General features: G+C 38.7%; 1 protein-coding gene across 5 annotated transcripts in view; it reads left to right on the top strand.

Annotated features, from left to right (window-relative positions):
- The first annotated feature begins 3,241 nt into the window (after positions 1–3,241).
- SPPL2A (signal peptide peptidase like 2A) overlaps positions 3,242–24,713 on the top strand; it is a 28,872-nt gene continuing 7,400 nt past the window's right edge. The window contains exons 1-15 of one of the 5 annotated variants that reach the window (XM_083850752.1): positions 3,242–3,522; positions 7,063–7,182; positions 8,370–8,552; positions 9,344–9,433; positions 12,614–12,747; positions 15,071–15,222; positions 18,237–18,333; positions 18,594–18,695; positions 19,392–19,473; positions 19,788–19,862; positions 20,582–20,638; positions 20,796–20,849; positions 21,262–21,361; positions 22,241–22,318; positions 22,649–22,809. In XM_083850752.1, coding sequence (XP_083706878.1) covers positions 3,469–3,522; positions 7,063–7,182; positions 8,370–8,552; positions 9,344–9,433; positions 12,614–12,747; positions 15,071–15,222; positions 18,237–18,333; positions 18,594–18,695; positions 19,392–19,473; positions 19,788–19,862; positions 20,582–20,638; positions 20,796–20,849; positions 21,262–21,361; positions 22,241–22,318; positions 22,649–22,809 — 1,539 coding nt within the window. In that variant the 5' untranslated portion in view covers positions 3,242–3,468. The remainder of the gene's footprint in view (positions 3,523–7,062; positions 7,183–8,369; positions 8,553–9,343; positions 9,434–12,613; positions 12,748–15,070; positions 15,223–18,236; positions 18,334–18,593; positions 18,696–19,391; positions 19,474–19,787; positions 19,863–20,581; positions 20,639–20,795; positions 20,850–21,261; positions 21,362–22,240; positions 22,319–22,648; positions 22,810–24,713) is intronic. The other 4 variants (XM_083850751.1, XM_083850750.1, XM_083850754.1 and 1 more) reach the window with 4 other exon arrangements.

Below are 24,713 nucleotides of genomic sequence, written 5' to 3'. Positions count from 1 at the left end.
TCTTTGGATCATTTTCTTGCCAGGAGATAGTCCCATCAGGCTGTTGCATTATGTCCTCATTTTTGCCATGTGGGTATGCGTCTCTGAGCTGGCATATTTCAGAAAAAAATCTTCTTGGCATTCTTTAATCAAGAGGTTTCACAGTGAAGGAGACAAGCTTATAGGACAGAGTAAAATTTGCTTTGGTTAAGTCTGCCACCTGCTTTATTCTGCCCTACTACTTTACCCTCTAATAAATTTTCCTATAAATATATTTACATCCAGCATTTGTGTTACTGTTCTCTCTAAGTTCTTAGAACCAACACAACATTAAAAATTCTTTCTTACTTTTGAAGCTTGTGTATTAATTAACCCCAAATCCCTTCATTACTGATTTTTGTATGAAATAACTGTTTAGCATGAAGAGTCTAGTCTCTTAATTACAATCTTAGTTCTTTAAAAATCATGCAATATGTTTTCTCTTAAATAACTAATGCTGATAGCCACCCTTCCAAATCTGCCTACCTAACAAGGCAACTATTTTCTGTTTACAGTATTTCATGCAAAATTAACAGATAGTAATTCAAAGTGAAGCTAACAGAAGAACAGATTGAACTGGATAAGGAGATACAGGAAAAGGAACAGAAAAGACATGTTGGTTGGAATAAGTTCATTTAAAAGTTGAGAGGTGGATAAATATTGAAAAACAAAACAAAATAAATAAAAGTAGCACAATGCAATGTGAGAGAACAGGACATTTGGGATGTTTCCTTATGAGTCAAATAGGTTGTGTTTTGTAAGTGTGTACATATGGTGGAAAACAGGCAGGGGGAAGGAGATGATAATTTCATGATGCCTTCAAAAAGGATTTTAGTATTCCAAGCAATTTCTTTTCTGTGCTAATGGTTACTTAGCTTCAGTTTCTTTTTTCTCACTAATGTGCTCAAAGCCTGCTTTAAACGTGTCTATTCCTAACACTTTGAAATGCTTTAGGAATGCCTGAGTCATTACAGATTTTATTTCATGTTGATGCTTTGGTTAGGGAAGGGATTTTTCTGAGAGAGCCATTTCTCTTCTCTTCTCTGAAGGAAATAATTATGGTAGTAGAGGAAGGATGCAATTCTTGGTGTAGATTTTTAGTATCTTAATCTGATTATAGGTAAAGCTATCTTGTTTATTCTTCCCTCTCCCCTACCTGCAAAATAAGGAATTTCATGTTGAAAACTGGGGGGGGGCGGGGGGGGGGGGAATAAATAAATAAATAAATAAAGCTTTTAGGCCTTGAAGTCATTCTCAGCCTTTGAAGGTCTTTATAACCTAATTATCTTTTCTCTGTGATTAAAAATAACAAAAATAAATAAAATCTAGTTTTTCTCGTAGTGCAGAAATCTGACACTGGATCATCTGTTTTTGGTTGCACACTAAAGCTAACAGTAAAAATTAGGGAGTACTTAAGTTGTCAATAAAGATTACCTAAGAAGTTTTTATGGATGTCCTGAATGTGAGCTGCCCAGGTCCTGAACTAGCATTAGGGTTTTTCACTGCAGATATTTCTGACCTGCACAGTCCCTCTGGACTGTAGGGAATGTGTTTAATGTAAGAGAGATATTTATGCAGCATCTTTAAACATCTATCAAGGCAGGGGAGAACAAACCAAACATACTGGGAATATGATTTCCATTTACTTAAAGGAAATTGCTCTCCCAAAAAATGGTCTTTACTCAGCCCATTTATTTTCAGCCGCAGACAGAATAAGAATATTTTCAGCTGCTGTGGTTTCCTGGGGAACACAAGGAGATGGATTAGTATCTGGTAGGGTGTCCTGATACTACCAGGAATCTGATCTTGTGAGCAGCTACATACTTGCAGTTCAAATTAAGCACCTCTTCCATGCCTCAAATACATCATCATACACGTACCCTTAGCTCTTTACAGAATTAAGGGATTTATTCAAGTAATCTGTATTCATCTGTATCAATCTCTTATCCAGATCTACTTAGATTTGAAAGAAGAGGTAGCAGACAGTGTAACATGTCACGGTTACTCTGACAACAGCACTGATACAGAAATACACAGATGGACAATGTACTAGCTGTCCTTTAAATACCAATTCCGCATGGAATATGAATTGTTAGCTGTGTCATGGTGTACCATTATCTTGCACTGTTTAAGCACATTGAAATGTTAGTCAGACTTTTGCAGCTTAGCAAATCTACAAGATGTATAAGTCTGTTTGTTTGTTGATACATGAATGAATTGCAAATTGTCACTGAAAAAAAAACAAACAACCAAAACCACAACACCTTACCTGTTATTGTCAGAGTAACTGTATCAATCAAAATACTGTTTTTTTTTACAAGTATGTAAATGTTATTCTGATGTTTACACCAACAGAACAGCTTACTGAAAATTAGCTGTAATGTGGTGGGAAGTGTTCCCTGGAGATGCTTTACGTGGCTCTGTCCTTAAATTCACACAGGGAAATATGTATGTGCAAAACTTCCTTCTCCAGTAGTTATAACTAATAACCACTGTTAGTTTGTGACTAACTCAAGAAAAATGGTTTACCCTCTTGAGGCTTTCACTTACTGATGGACTGTAACTCACCACTCCTCTTAGAGGCCTTGCCTCTTATTTTTCATTTCTCCCTTGTTCTCTCTGTCATGGCCACATCTTCTCCTTTCTCCAATAATCTTTCTTATCTTTGTTCCGCTTTCTCGTGTGTGCTGGGCTCAAGACAGGCTCAGGCCCCTTGGGAAGGGGCGGAAGGGGGCTGCCCAACCGGTTCTTAAAAGCCTTCAGTGGAAGACATTGCACAACTTCCTTAGCTGGTAAATCACTGAGCTGCTTCAGCATACCTCCTTCCTGCAAATCACGCTGGTTCTTACATCTAGTGCACTGCAGTCCTTCCAGCAGTCACAGCCTGGAAAACGCTTCTTTTCTGAAAGACTTTTAAGGGCAAACGGTGCCATTCCCTCAACCATTTGTTATGGGTCATGCTTTGCAGTCCACCCTCCTCCTCGTACCGCTCTCCCATGGCTCTGTATTTGTGCCCGCTCACCCCAAAAAGACTGAAGGGAGGTGAAACAGATTTGTCTCTGGAGACTTGGGGCAAGCCCAACCGTCTCCTTTGGTTTATGACGGCAGCGGTAGGTAACTAATGCCCAACACCTCGGAGCCGCTAGGCAGAAACCAGCTGCTGCGTGCCCTGAGCAGAGCAGAGCGCCCAGCTTCGACCCAAAACGGGGGCGGTCAGCGCCGGTTCCTCACCACAGCCCCTTTCGAGCCCTCCCGGGCTGAGGGAGGCCGCGGGCACCCCGGGCCTCCCGCGGCAGCGCCGCCCCGAGGCCGGGGCCAGCCGGCCTCACAGAGGGGCCGCGGCGTTCGGGCCGGCGGCTGCAGCCCCCAGCGGCCGCGGGGGACGGAAGAGGAAGTGGAGCCGCTCCGGGAGCCGGCGGCGCTGCGAGGCCCCGGCAGCGGCCGAGGAAGATGAGGGCTGCCGGGCTGCTGTGCGCCGCGCTGTGGGGCCTGCTGCTACCGCCGGTAAGGGGCCGCGCCGGGCCGGGAGAGCTGGGGAGGCGGCGGGGCCGGGCCGGGCGCTGCCAACCGGCCCTTCCTCCGCACGGTGCTGCGGGGGGCCTCCGGACCTGGCCCGGCCCCTCAGCGCTCTGGGTCCGGTGTGTGTCGGGCCGAGGCGGTTGCAGCCCTCCCGAGCTGCCTGCCTTCAGCTGGGCCCCCCGCTCCCCGGCCCCGGCCCGGCGTTGGGGGCTCGGGTGAGGAGCGCTCCCTGTGCTCCCTTTTTGGCAGGGGTGTCTAAATCAGGCTGCGGGTGGTGGGAGAGAGCTTGTGGTGTGCTTGTATCCTAGTTTTATGTTTGTTCGGTCGTCCTACGTGACGTTCTGGTTGTTTTATGGGGCGTCCTGGCAGCTTTTCCCCACATCCTGACGTGCGGTGCGTTGGGAGCCCGGTAGCTGCCCTTCTGCCTACTCGTCCCCTTCTGGCAGGGCAAATACGGAAGCCAAAAGCCTTCATAATCTGTTGAAGCCATGTAAAGGGTATGCCTCCATTAAGTACTGCTCCACTAAGATGTCTGTTTTCTTTGTTTCTTGTTTTTTAATGTAATTTGTGCTTGTTTCGGTAAGGCAGGATCCAGAGTACTTCCCTGTGTAGGCAGTCGCAGCTTGATATTCACAACAGCAGGTGTGGAGCACAATGTTTGTGTTTTTCTTGTTTTTTTTTTTTTTAATCACCTTGAGAATCGCATTGGGCAAAGTAGCTTGTGTCCATCCCTGCAAAGTGCTTCCTTGCTGTTTGTGAGCCCCGCGCAGCTCTCATCAGTTGTATTAGGGTTTTCTGAACAGTGCCTTTACTCCCTGACCCTAACCCAATGGTTTGTTGCTGCTGACAGAGGAAAGGACTTTTCCTGCCCGCCTGTAAAACTCCAGGCCCTGTGTCCTGCCATTTTTGCTCTACAAATGCTTCAACGGGCCGTTTCTAGCAGTGGTGAGCAGTCAGGTCAGCTCCTTGAGCCTCAAGAGCAGTACCCTAAGAGTGACAAGGTGAGGGGATAGCGCTGATGTGCGGGGAAGGAGCGCTGCTGTTGTCTGAGCACAGGTGCTGGTTCCCCTGGTCACGATGCCCCCAGGGAAGGAGTGTTTGTGTCACAGTGCCAATGGCAGAACTGCAAGATGCTGCTTGTGCTGTTCATGCCTCGTTTTTTCTACCTTTTTACATTTCTCTGAGGTTCATGTTGTTACTTGCTACATACAAAATATCTTGTTCCTGTTCTGCACATTTGAGTTTCTTGTGTCTTATCTAGATGCTAAATGTGACGGGTATTGTAAATACAGGCTTGGCTTGGTCACTCTCTCCCCTGGTTCCCATAACTTCACATGTTCTACATGATGGGGTTACCACTACACTTGTAAATGGAACAGTCAGCCCAAGCTTAGGCCCCTGCTGTGACAGGGGTATGTATTAGGAAAAATAAGGATTAAGAGTCACTGTGAGATGGTTTATTTTCTGTGAAAGATAAGGGGTTATACAAGAACAGTTTAAAGGTGGTAAAGGAAGGAGGGAAATGAGAAAACGACCTGTCAAAAACAGGATGAAATCTGTTTGAAGGTGAGGGGCCGTTGAGAATTGTCTGAACTTGAAAGTAAAAGTTGATACACCTTTAGTTAGAGACAGCTGTTATGCCTTTATTTCAGGTGTAAACATTTTTATGCTGGAACAAGTCAGCCTATGGACAGGCAATGTATCCCAGCAAGTAGCCCTTATCCATTGTGAAACAAGGAAACTAAAGTAATCGTAAAACACTAAAAGTTCAGTAGGATGCAATGTAACTTCAATAGGGATGTTCCAAATGAGGTGTAGCGTGTCATGTTTATTTCCCTGCCCATGGCAGCAGGGTTGGAACTAGATGATCTTTAAGGCCCTTTCCAACCTGAGCCATTCTATTTTATTTAACTTCTAAATGCTCTTCAGAGCAGCACCAGGGTAAACATCATGCTCTGGTATTCCCTCCCCCATCTTGTGAGCAAGAATTGTATTCTCCAATTCATCCCTAGAGCAGGGAAGCTTGCCAAACAAAACATGCGTATCAAATAAGCAAGTAATCACTTCTTTTAGACAGACTTGTGCTTGTGTAGCATTAACACTTCATTTTCTGGAGCACAGAAAATTCTTATTTTACTTCGTGGAACAGAAAGAGCTTTCAATGGATGGAAACGTCTAACAGGTTTTGCACCTGTTGGAAGTTTTTTGCTTTTAATTTGCCATTGGTTTATACTTTCTGATGAGTACATTTGAGAGGAAAGCTCGATAATTTTGTACTGGTCATAAATTATGGAACAATTTATTTTAGCTGACATCCGAAGAACTGTTGCATGTTAAACAGTTAATGTGCTCAGGCCCTCTGACACAGTTCTCCCAGCAGATGTTCACGCACTATGGCAAATATAATGGATTCCTCTGAAGAAGGTTTCTTGCTATTCAAACCAGGCAGACATAAACCTCAGAAACAATATCATCACATGTTTTTCTTTTCTTAGTAGGTCTCGCTTGCTGTAGAATGTTAGCCTGAGAAGAAATACTTCTATAGCATTCATTGATTAGCGTTGTACATCTGCCAAACATTTGGGATTTCAGCCCCCAGCCATGCCTGCTTTTAGCTTAGTATCTCAGTATTCTTTCAGACAAATCTGCAGTCTACAACACGATTTTTTTTCTTTCTTTTTTAATATATTGATACTTTCTGATGTTAAGGTCAGTCTCTTTCTCAAGAAAAAACAGTCAAAATGAGATTATCCAGCATTTTTCTTAAGGTGATGCTTGAGATACAAATGATGCTTATTTGTTTTCACTACTCTGCAGCTGTAACTACATCTAATCCTCAATCAGTTTGTTGATCCACATAGAAACTTGGCCTTTATTAATATATTAACACTGGGATAACTCATGTACTATACATTACTTTTATGTACTTACATATATAGTATAAAGCAATATATATAAGTAGTATACTGTAAGTGTATGTTAATTTCTTGTACTTACTATAAAATACATATACATTTTAAAACCTCTGTTAATTTTAGTAATTATGTTACCTGAGGGACTTTGAGAGTAATCTGATCAGACTACTTTCAGTGAGAGACCTGGATTTCTTTAGACAAATTCTTCTTAAAGTACAGTGATTGGTCTCTGTGCTTAAAATTATTTGATTAGAAACTATTCTGGGTATTGCCATGTAATACCTTTACTAGTAGGGGATATTCTAAATTCTGCAAACAAGCAAGGACTTTAATCTACTTTTCTATATCCTGTTTTAATGCCTTTCTATGTAAAATCATACATTTCTTTTGGAAGGTACAGGGTTCTGAATCTGACTAGCTCCTCACTAGTTTTCCATCCTGCTCCCCGGCTACCTATCTCTCATGGAATTACTCATTGTACAAGTAAATTAAATGTATGTATATCTTTTCTTCTAAAAGCTCTTTCTCTTTCCTAACAGCTTTTTAGAAGAAGACCTGTACGCTCATGGTCTAAACTTTGTTTAATTTGGAACACCTTGGTTTATTTCAGATAAATGCAGATGAGGGAATCCTGCATGCTTCTGGAAATGGTGTACCTCCAGTAACAAAGGATTACTGCATAGTTTACAATTCTAATTGGATCTCTCTTCCAAACAGCCTGAACAATGCTGTAAGTAGTTGAGAGTCATATTTTCTAAGAGAACTACAACACGAGATAAGTGTGGGTCAGCTATAACTGGTCTTCACTTGCTTTTGTGTTAAATTCATACTATACTGAATACTTAGCTCTTGCATCCTCCACCACCAAAAATGAAAGATCTCTGTGTACTAGAAGAAAGAGATCCATGTAGCGAATGTTTCTGTACTTTAAAAAGTCAGTTTTTAAGGTTTATAAAGATGCTATTCTGTCTGTGCTTAAAACCAGATTTAAATATGTTGTTATTTTTTTTTTCTTTGGGTGTCAACAGTATATCCAAGTTTTAGATTTGGGAGTGAAATTTTTCTTTATTTGTTTATAAAAATGTTGTAAACTTGTGAAAGATTTCTTATATCAGTTTATCAGTTTGCTCTCCCATTTAATTGTCTTGTAACTTTTCTTATGTGGTGAAAGAGGAGATATTTCAGATGATCTTGGGTGTGAGGCAGAAACAAATCTTTTCTTTAGGCATTCTTCCTATAAACAGGAAATACTTCATGTTTGGAAGTGATCAAGGCAGCAGTATTTTTCTCATTTCTCCTCCTTCCCTTCTGTCATTCATTAGCAGGTTAACTCAATGCAAAACAGAATAAAAATAATTTGTCAGTCCAAACATCTTTGCTGTTTTATTTTGGCCACTGGGATGTCATGCCTAACTAAAGAAAACTGACAGGTTTAAAATCATTGTCCATCTTGAACTGAAACTTTTTTTTTAAGTAATACATTTTTAATTTTGCCAACTGTTTCTGAACAAGTATTACACTTCAAAACTCTGGTTACATTATATCAGTTAGTGGTGTGTTTGTTTTATTTGTTTGTTGTTCCCCTGAAAAATCTGGAAATAACATAAACTAAATGCTGGATTCTCCAGAACTGTAGGCAGTGATTTTTCCTACATAGCCAGAGTTGTATGTTTGAATTACAACAACTGCTGTGAAACTGTGCTTAGAACAGCCAGATATTTCGGCTATATGGTGTTCTAAACATCCTTCAGTATTGTCGGCTGTAGAAACTGCTGCCCTGATTTTATATTTCTGAATCCATTATTCCCTTCTGTTATGCCTCTTTCTGGCAAACCTCCAATTAGGGATAGTCTTACAGATAAGTTTGCATCATCAGATTTGCTTCTTTCATACTTTCTGCTCCTCTTCTCTTTGCAGACTTTCAGGACTCTGGAAAACTTGACTTCTACAGTACTCTGCAATTCTTCTGAAGTTCCTTCTGGCTTAATGAAGGACAAAGCAGTTGTAGTAATGAGAGGAAACTGCACTTTTCTGGAGAAAGCAAGAATTGCTCAAAGATCAGGTGCTAAAATGCTGTTGATTGCCAGTAAAGCTAGGCTGGTAAGTTACAACCTATGATTTTCTTTTGTAGTGAAATAACATCCTATCTATTTGGTCCAAGTCGTTGTTGTGCAGAGATAGCTCAGAAGTCGCAGAAGCAGAGGACTACAGGAATGTGTGGGATTCCAGCATGAGGTAACCTTCCCCACTGAGCGCAGTGCTAGTGCTGCTGCTCTTCAAGGGACCAGAGGGGTCATTCTGAATTAGCTCTGTGCGATGCTGTGTTGCATCATCTAAAAGTATCCACAGCTGAACTGTATTTTTATACTGTTGCTTGTATCTTTAATCATTCTTATGAATGCAAATGCTTGTCATTGTCATCCCATAATTTCAGCAAACTCTGAACTCCTCATCATCTTAGATAATATTTTGTTTTAAACACATGACAAACGTAAACTATTTCATCCAAAGCTGGAAATAAAGAAGGTATGGAGATGCTACAGATACTTCTGCTTTTTTTGTTCTCTGTTACAGCTGCAAAATACAAATACAAATATTTGCAATTTCAGAATTTGTGTGATTATTGTGAAGCTATTTCCTATGTTTCTAAAACAAGTTTAAAAAGCAAGTTTTGTTTGTTCTATATAATACTGTAAGAGCACGGGACCTTCATGAATCCAGATGTAGTTAGGTCAAAACAGGTGATGTTACCACCACATCTGTCTTCGTTAACCCTTAGGAAAAGGTGGTGAACTAGCTCAATTTGTCTTCCTACAAATTCATTGAAATTTAAAGGATAATCTGCATCTGTTTGAGCTCAATATACTTACCACTGATACTTTCTCTTCTAGGCTCCTCCTTCAGATAACAAGACTGATTTTGAAAATGTGACTCTACCAGTTGCTCTTATAAGATACAATGACATTGTGGATATGCAGCTGGTAAGTAATATAATTTCAGCATGTTGCGGTTTGTATAGACTTAGGTTTTTGATCAAATAAATAACATTTAATATCAAATATGAATGTCTTCCTGTTTTGAATGGGCATAGATGAAGATTCACAGAAAGGGATGGGTATTAAATCATGGAAAGACTTCCTTCTTCAAGTCAATTTAAGAGAATGTTTAATTAGAATGCTAAGAATGGGAAACAATAATGGTGGGAGGGTAATCTTAGAAGTCTTCATCCCAAACAAGATAAGCACCCTTCCAGTAGACTTGTATAAAATTGCAGGTGCTTGGCAAATGTCAAGAGCTATAGGCTGAGAGGGCTATTCCTTTTGCACAGAAACTAGAATAGCTGAACTTGTATCAAGCGGCATGATATTTTGCAAGCAAGCAGTACTTTATCAGGTTGGATCTTGAGGATATTATATTTTTATTTTTGTTGTCTTTATAAGATCATAGTCTCTGTTTCTATAGCATGACAGCATCTGTTATACACAAGTTAGGTGGTATAGTTTGGTTTTCTGCTGTTGAGTTCATGATGAGATGCCAAGTTTATGTCTTTAAAATCTGGCAGTTGTGGTATCTCCTGCGCTTGTATGGGGGTTTTGTTGTGGTTCGTTTTTTCTTCTTTTAGTTTCTTCTTTTAGTTTCTTTTCCTTGATGTGTAATAATAGGATACAGAATGTTGGAGAGAATTTTAAAGAAAACTATGTTTTCTTGGGTGTGGAGTTTTTCTTGGTGGTGGTTTGCTTTTTTGTTGTTTTGTTTGTGTATTTAGTGTTAAATAGCTTTGCTAGGCAGGAGTTGCACTGCACATGTTTTTCTACGAATAGCAGAGGCTAGCAGTAACCTGTGTAGTCTTAGCTCCTTGGACTGAATTTGCAAGCTTGTTTCACCATTTCTGCTCTTAACCTTCAGAGCTGCCGTGGGAAGTTGGCTTAGGTAAGTATGTGAACTGAAACTGTCCTGAGATATCTGGGACTTTGGTTGTTTTCTCCTTTTTTTTATTTTTCCATTAGAGTTTGGTTCTTGTAGAGCATTGATGTGACTTGAAGGTTTGTGGTAACACTCCTCAGTCTGCCATAATCACTGATGAATACTGTGTTTTGGTTTAGGTTGTCCTCTTTCTTGAAATTTGTTCAAGAAAACAAGCGTTGTGTGCTTAGCTGAGTGATTTTCATATATGCCCTGCTAACGTGGGTGGCAATTAGGGCAAGCTTAGATCCCTGATTTGTTCTAAAACTTCTCTGCATCACTTGATTGGCTAGTGTGGTTTAGAGTGGTATCACATAGAATCGCTTCTGTGCAGCTACAATGATTCACCAAATAACTTTGCTAGTAGACAGATATGCCAGGTGATGTCTCATACTGCTGTTGAATTGAGGGGGGAAAAATCATTTTTGTCTTAAAGAAACTGTCCTCATAAAAGTAGTAAGAGACAAAGCCTCACCTACAAGTGATCCTTTCCTAGTTCTGGTGTATTTTTTTGCCATGGTTTTGTCATGTTACTGGCAGTAGCTGTTAGGAATGATATGTGCTGCTTAGAAGCTGGCAACCATAGTATTCTTCCTAGTACAGCTGTATATTACATTTTAACGCTCTTTATGGCTTCCAATTCTCTCTTCTTAATTAGAAGAGAGAGACAGCACAGTCTGAGGGGAGCTAGTTGGTATAAGCATTCTTTTTACTGTTTCTTAAAATTAATTTCTGTTAGCTTTCACCGTTTGAATCGGGTTTATGAGGAATCTTGACAGTGTTAGGGGCCTTCTAGGAATTGAGCTGCTCTCTTGCTGAGCTGTTACCTGATGGGCTGTATTTGATTATAGTGCTCTCTGTGGTAGCAGCTGAGATTTCAGAAGATTTCAGAAGTTTTCAGTGAAGAGCGGAACAAAATGAAATAATTGTTCTCGATTCTAATGTGAATTTTGCTTTATTAGATTCATGGAATTGAAAGGAGAAACTGGGATTAGATGTATTGGAGTTGAATACTAAAAATGTATAAGCCATTAGGTTTTTTTTCCTTTTGTTTTCCACATACAGGATACTGTAATTTGTTTTTTGTTTGTTTGTTTTGCCTTTATCTAATGTTATATATCACTTCATACAATGGTAGTGTTTCACCAACACTTAAATTTTCTTTCATGTCTTTTAAAATGTGATTATCTGAACTGCTGTAACTTGAGGCAAATGAATGATTGACTTCTTTAGACTGCAGTAAGGTTAATTCTGTAATTAGATAATTCAGATGCTGAAACGAATCTGCTGTCTTCACATATGGCCCATGTATTCCACTACACTACTCAGCTTCCTATTCAGTCTCACCACTGCCAATTTGATCTTTCTGTAGCCAAACTTGCCCGATGTGTTCATCTCTTCTTCTGTTTGTATCCCACATGCAGGCTGTTAATAAATCTGTTCTTCTACCACATCTCTGAAGTCTGTTTTCACTGCAGTGTTGCTTTAGGTGCCTTGACTTCAACAACAGCTAACCTTTCTCATTTTCTGTCAAATTATCATCCTTTCTTTGTTTAAATCTCACCTTTCAGTCACGCTGAAGCATTTAAGTTACGTGAAATTGCTTTCTTTTATTTTTGAATCCATCTCAAGTTGTTTGTGAAAGTTATTATTTTTAAATCTTTCTGCCACCATGAGTTTTTACTGTGTCCTGACTGAAGCATCTTGCGTTTATCTGCACTGTGAGTTTTGTGGCCTCAATAGCTAGAGGCAGACCTCTACTCATATCTCAGTGGACCTGTGAGTCTGTATTTCAAGGTAATTGACTCCAGGTATGTTCTCCTACAGAACCTAAGTCTTTGGCAGCACGTGGTATATTTGTGGGATAAAAAGCATTTGGGTTAGGGGTAGGTACAACTTCTCAGAAGCATTGAAAGATTGCAAAGAAGTACCATTTTGCCTTGTGGTATCCATATTTACCACAGCAATAGTAATAAGGCTGCTTTCTAACCTGATTATCCGGGAGGGTGGCATGGTAAACACTGCTTCTTTACAATGACCAAGACAAGAATATGGGATATGTTATGCATTAAGTTGAAAATTTCCTTGTTCCATCGTGTAGGGTTAAGAGGAGGAAATCATGTTGTGTACCTTGTTGGAAAATAAGCAGTATAATTTCTTTCTTGTCTTTATGAAGTAATTTGTATGTTCTTTTTCAGACTCTCGGAAATGACATTAATGTGACTCTATATTCACCGCCTTTGCCAGAGTTTGATTGCAGTATGGTTGTCATCTTCCTAATTGCTGTGTTCACTGTGGCACTAGGAGGCTACTGGAGTGGAGTAGCAGAACTGTAAGTCTGCACAACAGAACTGCTTATATTATGTGGACTACAAGTTTTGTGAAATCTCTAGTTATGATTAGTAAGACATGATTTTTTTTAGGGTGGTAGTTAAAGAATTATAAGATCGAAGTGCAACTAGATGCTTAAGCTTCTTGATCATCTATGTAACCTTTAAGAAATAACAAAACTGTTGTTACCTAAACTTCTTAGAGTTTTCTGCTTAAAATAATGAGTCTTTGATAACAGTATTTCTGGATGAGAAGAGTCTGAAGACTGGTTTGACAGGCATGCGAGAAAACATAACATAATGTACTTTCTGCTTTCCTGGTGTCTTCCCTTTCTGCTTTCCTGGTGTCTTCCCTTTCTGCTTTCCTGGTGTCTTCCCTTTCTGCTTTCCTGGTGTCTTCCTCTGCTGTATCTCTCAGTAGGTCTTCAGGGAACCCTAACCAGTAGGTTTTAAAAGTCCTTGAGTGACAATGCAGCTCTTGGCAGGATGAGTGAGAGTTAACGTTGTGACATCGTAATATTCCAATATCCGTGACAAAATATCATGCATTTTAGTGACACCTTTAAAATCCGGTGATCTAGGAGGTACAACTGTATATGCTGTCTGCACTGGCGACCTGTACAAGTGCCTTGTCCCAGCTGGCTGAGCAGCACCCTTGAGGATGTCTGTCCTGTCACAGCCCTGTCACTGGCAGCACTGGGGAACACAGTTGGGTTGTGTCTGGGTGGCTCCAGCCAAAGTCCAGTCAGGCTTATCTGCCTCAGCTGTGTGTGTTATCTGGCAGCAGAGCTGGGGCAGTAGCAGCTCTGGGACTAGGCAGGGGAAATGAGACACAAGGGTGTGTGTGGTATAGCTTGTGGCAAATGCAAGGAAACAAGCAGGTGAGAGAGGTTTCTGCACAGTGTTGGGGGAGTGTGCAGCTTTGTTTAGTGAAGTGAAGCACACTAGGTTCACAGAACTGGTTTTAGTCTGGGGTTGAACTGGTTGTAGCTGGTCTTTCAGAGCATGGTATTATCCTGCAGCATTTCTTGGATGTCTGTGCACACGCAATGGGCCAGTCAGTGTGCTTTACTACCTAAATCTCCTGTTCTCTGTTGTAGTGCTTTGTTCCCCACAACAGCAGGGAGTGGATTGTATGTGATAACTGTGTCTTCCTCTTTCCCACTAGTTGTTATGCAAATATTAAGGCTTTTTTTTTTTTAGAGATTAAAGAAATAGAACGGGGGATTCTTTTTTAAAGGTTAGATGTGATTATGCTTCTTTTTTACCCTACAGTGCTTCAGGGTGTGGCTGCACTGAATGCTAAAATAACAAAATGTGATGCTGTCTCCCATATTGGGGAAAAAAATCCTAGATGTAATTACATTAAATTTGTTAGAAGTGCACTTTCATAAGTCTAGGGTGAGTTTTTTTTTTTAAGCTGATTATTCAAAGCATGTTCTCTGAGAAGGTGATTCATCTAACAAAGTGTCTTGTTCCTATGGGCTTTTTTCTTTTGAAGGTAGTTGTTTCAGTGCTGAATTCAGCATTTTGTAGGTAGGCCCTGGGGTTTGTCAGGAACACGCTATCTGATGGGCAAGTTTCACTAGTGCCTGTACTAAAGAGTAGTAGGGCTGCCTGCTCAAAGAACAGAGTAAAACATAACAATTTGGCTCCTGATTTTGCATGGTGTGGTATAAATACGGAGTATGTAAGCACAGAAATCTTACTTCCGGTGAAAATGTAAAACATCTCGTTTAACACAGACACACACACGTTCATTTACTCTGTAATTATGGGGTATAAAGGTAGAAGAATTAGTCATTAGCTAGTTTCATTCTGCTAACACGAGGTGTTTTTGCAGATGCTTAGTGTTATATAATTGAGGTTTTAAACACATGGATTTTAATTTTTTGCAGAGATTGACTACATTTAGCCCAAGATACTTTGTAGTCAGAGGTGATGTGCTAATAAAGCTGAGTGCACGCAACCTGAAAAGGAGGTTAAGAGTTTTTATATTGGACAGCTTTTCCTCACGCCGATCAGGATTTTGATTTGGAATTCTCATTAAAGTTGGCAATCCCTGTACTGTTGGAAAGGAGGGCAGTTAAGAATCTTTTCCGTGTGATCTATGCTAAGCTAGAAGTGCGCATCTCCATCAAAAAAGTGGAGAGAAACTCAAACAAAAAAGCATACCGCTTTTTCTGAAAAGCTTGAATTCTGATAATAATAAGAGTTAGACCTAAATGCTGTTGGTCAAAATGATTTGTAATCAAAAACTCTGATCATAGTAAAAGTTTTCCATAATCTCTCATTTGAAGTAAGTGTGTCATTTTCCTAATACAGTGAGAATTTGAAAGCAACAGCAAGTCCTGGGGAGAGAGAAACAAGACGGAAAAAGGAAGAAAATGTTACTTTCACTCCTCTAACTGTTATCTTGTTCGTCGTCATCTGTTGTGTAATGCTGGTCTTACTTTATTTCTTCTACAAGTGGCTAGGTAAGAAAGAAAGGATAATCTCATTTGACTTATTTTTCTGCATGATTTTAAGTGTCTAAGTCTGAAAAGCTAGATTTCTAAACTAAAATTAATGTAACTTCGTTAATTGTACTGTACATCTGTGAGTAGAGGGTTGAAAAGATGTAGCTGCTAATTAAAAAAGAAGGAAGAAGCTTTCTTCTAGTGCCTTAGAGTCTGCCTGGATGGTGCTTATTCTGAGTGAAGTAATGTAGAGGAGAGGTAACTGGTGACTGCCAAGGAAAAAAAACAAAACCCACAAACAAAAGTATATGATATATGCTGATGTTTTTGGGAGGGTGACAATGGCACTTTAATAGTCTTTAGAGTAAAAGATTTTTTGGGGTATCGCAACGTTGACCTTGAGGTTGTGGTTGCAGTGCCCTAATTGAAGTATCAAGCTAAATGGCATTCCTGTAATGGAATAAACTGAGGCGTACTAGCAATAAGGCAATTTCTTGAATGATGCAATTCCAGTAAAACGTAGTTTCCAAACTGTTGATTTTTTTTCCTCCTGCCCTCAAATTATGCAACTAGAAAGCATGTACTGTTTTAAATCACACTTTCTAGTGTGAACAATGTGTCTTTCATTTTGAAAGCTTCCGAAATTCACTGTTTCCAATAATTTGTTACCAGGTTACCCTCCTTCTTCTGCAGAAGAAACTTCACCATGCTGACTTCTGATTTTGTTTACATTTGGTTATCTTGATTCTATGGGCATTGCTGCCTTGGCTAAACTTGTCACAATAAAAGACTGATGAATCTTTTAATTTGATTAAAAGGTTTAGCTTAAAAATTTCCTGTTTACTCCTAGTTTCAGGTGAATTTTAGGGAGAAGTCATGAAAAAGGTCTCTTAAAGGAGAAAGGGAGAGGGGACTGGAGTGAAGAATGAGGTCTCTTAAAGGAGGGGAAATGGAAAGGAATAATAAATTAGTTGGGGACAGGCAGAAATGTGAAGGGTTCAAAGCAAATATGTTAACAGATTTTTGTGAAGAAGCCTTAGTGTCTGCACTTTGAAGCAGACACAAGCTGTTCCCATGATATGATAAGCTGTCCTAGGGAAAATTCTGCATTTAATTAAAACCAAACAACAATAAAACCCCGCTACATTGTTGTGACTACTATAGTGTGTGAATATGAGTCCTAATATCAATACTTGGAGATAGCATCGAGTAGTCAGTAAAGCTAGAAAACTTCCCTTGCTGCCAGCTTCTCTGTGTAGACTAAATGCCAGATGTTTATAGATTTCTAGGGTTCCTTGCATATTTTATGTCTAAACTTAAATAACAACTTAAGGTTTGTGCTGTTTTCTTGTTTTTATTTTGTTGTTGCTGGTATGATGCCTTTCTGGCAGCTGGAATGAATTCTGAGCAGGTCCGTGTTAACATAAAACTCAAAATCTGAAAGTACTACTCATAGTAAACCAGAGGGTGTGGAGGAAAAGCAAATAGTTTTTAAAAAAATCCAGACACTCCCTCAGGTTTTCTCGCTTTTATTGGTTCCGTTGCTATCCCGAGTTCACTTACAAACGTGCTTAACCTTTTATAACTTTACAAATGAAAAAGTATTAAAAGGGTATGATCTTTAAAGAAATCACAATGGCCTAGTAATTTAACACCTTGCAGTGCTACAACAGAACTATCTTGGATGTACAAACCAGAATTTCCCCAAGCATGGATAAACTTTTGTTACAAATATACCATAATCATGGTCTTTAAAGCAGAACACCACTAGTGACACAATTGTGCATTTTTCTGCATTGATTGTGCATTTTTTGTTGCCTTACTAGAGGTGCTAAATGCATTTGCTTAAAGCAGTATTTATTTATATAATTATTTTTATATAATTATTTATATATATAATTATTTAAACTTACTTCACAACCTGTGGCTCAATTCTGTAACTGAAGTACCAGAGGGGGTGTTACCAGCAAAAAGCTGCGGTGCTGTGGGGGAGAGAATCAGAAGGGCAAAAGTGAGAAAACTCATGGGTTGAGATGGGGACACTTTAATAGGTAAAGCAAAAGCTGTGTGCAGAAGCAAAGCAAAATGAGGAGTTGGAACATTGCTTCCCAGGGGAAGGGCAGGTGTTTGGCTACTTCCAGGAAAGCAGGGCTTCCTCATGTATAACGGTTATTTGGAAAGACAGACAACATTACTCCAAATGTCCTGGGGACTTCCTGTACACCCTCAGCATATTTGCAGGTGGGCAGCAGTGTGTTATCAATGCTGCCTTGGTCACCAATCCAAAACATAGCACTGTATGAGATGCTATGGAGAAAATTAACTCTATGCCAGCCAAAACCAGTACACCTGTCTTGCTTATTTTTCAATAAATTCCCTGTAGGTGGTAAGAGTCAATTTCTAGCCAGACGTTTGTTACAATAAAACAAAAACAAAAAACATGTAAACAACTGTTTTTATTGTCCACCTGTATTTCAGGGTGCTTAGAATATGCAGTATACCCTAAGTTGGAACACAAAGTATAAAGTCTCTTCCCACGCAGGTGGTTCCTAGCTAAACAGAAATTTTGGAAGGGGTAGGTAGGGTGTATAGTATCTTAAAATGCTACTTAAATCATCAGTCAGAGCTAGAGGTTGCTGAAATTTTTATTCGTTAGCAGACAAGATGACTATAGAGAAAATTTGAAGTGAGGAGTATTATCAGTAATTGAGAAAGCTGGCAGTTGTAAAAGAGCACTTCAGTTTTAGGCATAAACAAAGAAAAGTATATGAAGGCAGTATCAGACATCACCTTTCTCCTTAAAGAAAGGAAAAAGAGTGCTTTTAAGAGAACTCTTCTCATGGAAGAGACATTTCAGAATCTAGCACTATGCAGTAATCTGTGACTGGGGTCTCCAATGGCAGTGTACCAAGCAGCACTATAGCTGTAAACAGTTTATATCACATGTACATCCTTGTGTTTGATACCTGTTTGCTGTATTTGCTCCTGTTGTATTTTGTCACTGATTCCTACCACCCATTCTTTTTATCTAGTGTATGTTATAATATCAGTCTTCTGTCTGGCATCTGCAACGAGCCTGTACAACTGTCTTGCTGCACTAATCGGAGAAATACCGTTTGGGCAGTGCAGGTATTGGACACCTTTCAATTCTTACAAGGTTTCTTTTGGGTATTTTCTTGTTGCTACTAGAGGTAGTGTGAAAACATGAGTGTAGTTTAAGTCTGCAGTTGGACGAATAATGCCACCCACTTGAGTCCTGATGAAACAAAGGAGCGGGAGAGAGGGGTCTCCAGGGGAGAACGCCTTGTCAGCTTAAGGACCTGTGACAGCACAGGCATGTATTTTGGCTGTTTTAGGCTTTCTTTTTAATTAAATTATTTTCCTTTTAGGATTACGTGTTGCAACAAAAATATTGAAGTGAGGCTTATCTTTCTGGCTGCATTCTGCATAGCAGCAGCTGTTGTTTGGGCAGTATTTCGGAACGAAGATAGGTAAGTGATACATTCTAACTTGAAAGGGTAATATGAATAAAGGTCCTCAAAAACCCTTCTCATCTTGTAACTCTTTCTGGCACATGGCATCCTTCTAAATTCCAGTGCCTATTTAAAAAAAAAAGTCATAAGTATTTATGAAGCTTAATAAGTATGGGAATAATAGAGAACAAAGCTATACAAATGAACTGTATGGTAATTTGGAGCTGCAAAAAATTTTGAAGATGAGGAAGAACTAGCTTGATTGCTAACGATCACCATAGTGGAAAAAAGTGCAGAATTGGTAATATAAGCAAGAGACCCTAAATAAGTATTACAGTAAAATCCTAAGAAGCATCATGAGCCACACGGTAAGCAGGGCTTCCAGTCAACAACACGTGTTGAGCAAGTGAGCAGTCATACAAGGGAATGGCAAGACCCTGCTGTAGCCTCTGCTGTACTCATTTTCTCTGTTCCATACCGACAAAGAACAGTTACCGATTTATGATCAGAGGCTAGTGAAAATTGTTGATCTTGAAACTAGTGTTTTTGTGGTTTTGGTAGCAATACTTACAAAAAAAAAAAAACAAACCACACACACCTTGTTTTCGATTCCCTTTTGCAATTTTGCTACCTTCAGAAAAATCTAAAAAAATCTTTATACTTAAATACCAGCAATAAGTTGGACAATGTGTAAAAGTGTGTTCTTATTTTTAGGTGGGCTTGGATTTTGCAAGATATTTTGGGAGTTGCTTTCTGCCTAAACTTCATTAAAACACTGAAAATGCCCAACTTTAAGGTACTGTAAATTGCATATTTTAAAGTATTTCAATGCCACATGTATAAGTTTAGCATCAGGAAGTAAGTTTTTAATGCTCAAGAAGTATTGGAAAACAATAAATTTGCACAAATTTTAATTATAATAGTTATTTTAAAAAAATGTTCCAATGTTATGCTGGAATAAAAACATTGGTGTGGTGTGGGATTTTTCTTTTTTTTTTTCTTTCTGATTCTTTCTTTATTTTTTAATGTGGTGATACAGTAAGTGTACCAGAGTCTAATTATGCAGTCTTTGAAAACCTGTGGCATTTTTCTTCTCTCTCTCCTCTCCAGTCCTGTGTGATACTCCTAGGCCTTCTCCTTCTATATGATGTGTTTTTTGTCTTCATAACACCATTTATCACGAAGGTATGTCCATGAATTTATCTTGAAAATCAAAATGATGTCTGGTTATTGTGGCAGCATTTTTGTCAAACAGATGAGTGTTTTTTCAGTATTCTCTATGCAGAAATGCTAACTTCCTTTTCTTTTTTCCTGTTCAAGGCAGCAGTGGTCTAAATTTCTGTCTTGTATGGACCATAGATTATAATGCTTGCATAGGTGTGATAAATTTTGTTAAATGACCCAGTCTCCAGCAGTCTTATGGCCAGAAATATCCTGTCCCCAGTTGTGTGACAGGGTGATGACGAGAAATGACAGTTCCCCAATTTTCTTTCTCCTTTTGCTTTCAACATCCTTTTATGGAACACTCTCTAGTACTTTCTTGCAGTGCTGATTTGCAGTGTAGTATGAACTATATGCAAACATACTGTCTTCTATTTGGAAGCAGAAAGCTCACGTTAGGAAAAACTGATACATTTTTATCTAAACACCCAGCTACACCTGGTGGGTTCATTTTATTTTTTTGTGCATGTGTGTTTTGTTTTCGTTAGTCATTTTAGACTGGACTACATGTTTTAAATGTAAAACAATACTGTATAACACTATTATATTAATGTATTCCTTTTGACATTTGGGATTTTTCCAATCCTGAATTGTACGATGAGGTGCAAGAAGTTTTTGTAGATGTAGTATGAATGTTTTGATATATTAAACCATTAACTTTAGAAAAATAAATTTAATTTCAGAATGGGGCAAGTATAATGGTTGAAGTTGCAGCTGGTCCCTTTGGAAACAGTGAAAAGGTATGAATAGTTGTTTTAATATGTGCAACATAATAATACTGACATTTTGTAGCTAATTCATAGCGTGCTTTTCAGCATAACTTTCTCACAAAATATAGCCAGCTTTTGCTATTTTCTTTTAAGTATTAAATACCTGTTGACTTGGGTTTGATCCTAGAATGATGGAAACTTGGTGGAAGTCCCTACTGAACGCTCAGCTCCCCATGAGAAAGTAAGGATTGTATTTCAGATACTGGATTTTTAAATCATTCCCTCTGAAAAGACTATTCTTTTGGGGAAAACCTGACTATCCAAATTTCTCTGCAGGGCCTGGATATCAATACTGTATAGTTAGGATAATAATCCAGACTTGCTATTCTCATTGTATGGTTAAAAATAACTTAAGACAACATTTGGCGTGTACATGTTATTTGTAAATCTGAAATTCTAATTTGCATATTGCCTTAAGCTTTATCCACTCTCTGTGATGGTTTCTGGTTTTTTACTTTAGGTTCTACCTATTTCGAAGTCATGAGTTATGATAAATTAATGATACTTAAACTGTTTATTCATTTTAAAAAAATCCAAAACACCAGGATGCTTTAAATTAGATTTATGTGGGCTTGTGAAATACTGTTTTACAGTTACCTGTGGTTATTAGAGTGCCTAGACTTGAATACTCTGCAGCGACATTGTGTGACATGCCATTTTCATTGTTGGGTTTTGGAGACATTATTGTCCCAGGTGAGCAGATGTCTTTGGCAATTGTAATTTACGATTAAATATTTTTTTAGTTTTGATTCTCAACTCACTTATAAGGGGGATTATTCTGCAAAGCATTTGCTAAATCAAATGCAGCAGTTTGTGTTGATTTCTTAGTGTAGAATACAAGAAAAGCCAGAGTATAAGAAAGCTTGGTGTGTTACAGTGTACTTAAATGATGAACTTTGTTTTGCTTTTCTTTAGTGTTGTGTTTTGTGCAAATACAAGTCCCACAGATAAATCCAGTTGTCAGTATTAGTGAAATCTTATTAAAATCTCACAGAAAGCAAGTATTTTGTGACTCAGCATTTTTGTGTCATAGACTACGAAATTAGAGGCGAGGTCATGGAAAATGTTTTGTCAAATTTTTCTACCTTAGAAGAGCTGAATTTTGCCATAGCTGAACTTGGAGTGCTGGGCAAATTACTTAAGCCCAAAGCTCCATCTCGTGACAAGACTACTCTCCCTTTTCTTGTGATCTGTAGTGAGGCAAAATTACTGACTGTTACGAGTGAGCATTAAAATCCTATTGAAGTATTAAAACTAGGTGTTACTTTTCTGTATTAGTGCCTTCAAAATTGAAAGTAGCACAAAATTCTTAGCTTGCTTAAAACAAACAAACAGAACTTTCTAATACCACCCTTGCTAGCATATTTGCATTGTGGTTTTGATTTTCAGTACTTACTGTAGGATTTCTGAAACTGGTTCTTGGCTTTCCAGAAAGGAATTGAGAAGGAGATAATGCACAGTAATGGGAAGTCTTAGTATAATTTTTTTTTATGCTGCTTTGATTTGGAGGACTGGGTAGAAAAGAACTCATGGGAACACATTTCATTAAACCATTTTTTTCCTTTGTTCAAGGGCTTCTCGTTGCCTATTGTCGAAGATTTGATGTTCAAACAAGCTCTTCTTCTGTATACTACATTTCCTGTACAATAGGTAAATCGTGATTTTTTTTTTCCGCGATTTTAATCTTCATCCCGATTTTTTTTTTTATAATGGCAGAACTAGATAGTTTTCTCCAGGTAAATGTTCAGTGTTGTTAAGAATCTCTTTATAATCTTCTTAATGTGCCTGCTCATACTTCAAGTGAGTGTTCTTTATGGTAGTCAGTTGCTTTTAGAAAGCTTGCAAATGCATAGTAACCTATTGTCCTTCCTTACTTCAATTAGATCAGCAAGGTACATACTAATTAAAGAAAAGTTTTTCTGGCTTACTACAATATTGATTTTATTTAAAAATATACTTGCTCTTGATCGTGTTTTATAGCTTATGCCGTTGGTATGGTGCTGACTTTCATTGTTCTGGCATTAATGAAGATGGGACAACCTGCCCTTCTCTATCTTGTACCGTGTACACTCATTACTAGCTCTCTTGTTGCTTGGAGACGCAAAGAGATGAAGAAGTTTTGGAAAGGAAGCAGTTATCAGGTAGGTTGGATGTCCTGAATATTTTATTGTTGGTAATTACTTTCCGTACGTGCTTCTGTAAGTACTTGGTAATACCAGCAATCCGTTTTTTCCTCTAGTTTTAATGTTGATTAGTCTTCAAGAAAGAATAATCAGAACGTCTTGACTCTTAGAAAATCTTAGCCTAGTAGTTGATGTAGCAAAATGAAGCTTAAGGAACCTGAAATATCTGGTTCAGTAATCATGGAAGAAGGTTATTTCTTCTGATTTTTTTTCTTTTAAATGTGTTTTGTGTGTATTTTAACAGTGCTTATCTATCATCTTTATGTGGTATATAACATCTGAATTGCAGATGTGATTCCAATCTGCAGTAGTAGTCCTGTATTAAGAGTCAGTTCAAAAGTTAGTGATGGACTAGAATTTTAGAGACTAGTTTCTGTGCATCACTGGTGTCTTACATTGTCAGGATGATATGGAGCATTCAGCAAAAAGATATTGGGTGCTTATATAACTGTTTCCTAGCATGCACGTAAACACCACATTCAGGTATTCTGCAGTTCCCCTTTGGTCATCTCTAGCACTACCCAGGAGCTGTAGTACTTAAAATCCCACCAACCATCTGCCTCCACCTGTTGACATGAGTACCTTCCTCCTGATCTTGCCATAGCTGTGGTAACTGTATGAGTTAGCCCCTGTGAGCTGGCATTTACTGTAAGACAGGCAAACTTCAACATTACTCTATATTTATTATTAGAGACCTGAAGTCCAATATTGAGTTCAGAAATTATCTCCTGTGTCTAGGCTGTGTTGAACTCAGCTCAGAGAATGGATAGGGTTTATTGTCAAAGTTGATGGTGAAAAGGAGCAGCTTTTGCTTTTATTCAACTTCTGGATTACAAAGCTAAGGCATACAGTGGAAGCCAGATGGTGGTAATTTCTGTAAATGTAAAACTGCGGTCCTGCAGCTCCTAAAACATTACAAATTAAACATTGCGTTTTGTTGATGTAACTGATATTCTGCACCTGCTTAAGCTAAAGCCCAAGTCTCAAATTGCTTGGGAGAAGATCTTTAACTAATACCCTGTTTCTTTGTCAACAAAAAGAAGTCTTCTCCTTTCATAGAAGCAAATAGATGTATTTCTCTGTAGGTCAGAATTATTTTGGTTTACCATGCATTTGTATATAAATCAGTGACTGCTATTCTGAAATAAATTGTTACATATCAAAATTCAGTAACTCTGGGACTGTTGGAGAAAAAAGCTTCACTATTTATTTTCCTCATGAGTTCTGAGTAAGATTGGCCTAAGTAAACCTGGCAAGTCTCTTAAGCAACAAAAATTTCGTGCACTTCTCATAGTAAAACTCATACTTGGAAGAATTATGTTGCCGTAGTAGTTATTTCATTCCCTTTCAGTGGGTTTCTTGAAGGATTAAAACTGTTCTGAATTTGAGCTTGTTTTGAGGTCAGATGATCACATTCCTGGCACAATTCATTATGTTGATTTCCACCCCCTCTACACCACTCCTGAGTTAGACTTGTCTGTGATTGGACACCTTTGTATAACTTATAGAAAAACAGGAGTTTTACTAAAACTTTCTGATGAGCTTTTCTATATTTTTGTTTTCTTTTCTTGAGAATGTTGCTCAAACTGCACTCTCAAAATGATGTAGTGATGATCTTTTCTCATATGTTGTCCTCCTAACGTAAGGCTGCATTTTGAACTGCCCTTATTGACATGAACAAAAAAAAGCAACACAACCCTGATGTCCAAATCTTCAGTTTTCCACACTCATTCTGAGGAGAAAAGTTATAGAAAGGCAACAGAAGACTATCTTTTGCTAACTATTGCCTGCTGAAACAATGGTAGTTTGGACTGGACTAGATGTTCTCCATTGACAAGGGGTGACCAGACTTCTGTAGAGAT

Source organism: Anser anser (genome assembly GCF_964211835.1).
Source record: "Anser anser genome assembly, chromosome: 10".
Lineage (NCBI taxonomy): Eukaryota > Metazoa > Chordata > Aves > Anseriformes > Anatidae > Anser > Anser anser.
The sequence above is the reverse complement of the archived record's forward strand: the minus strand, read 5'-3'. Positions and strand labels throughout refer to the sequence as shown.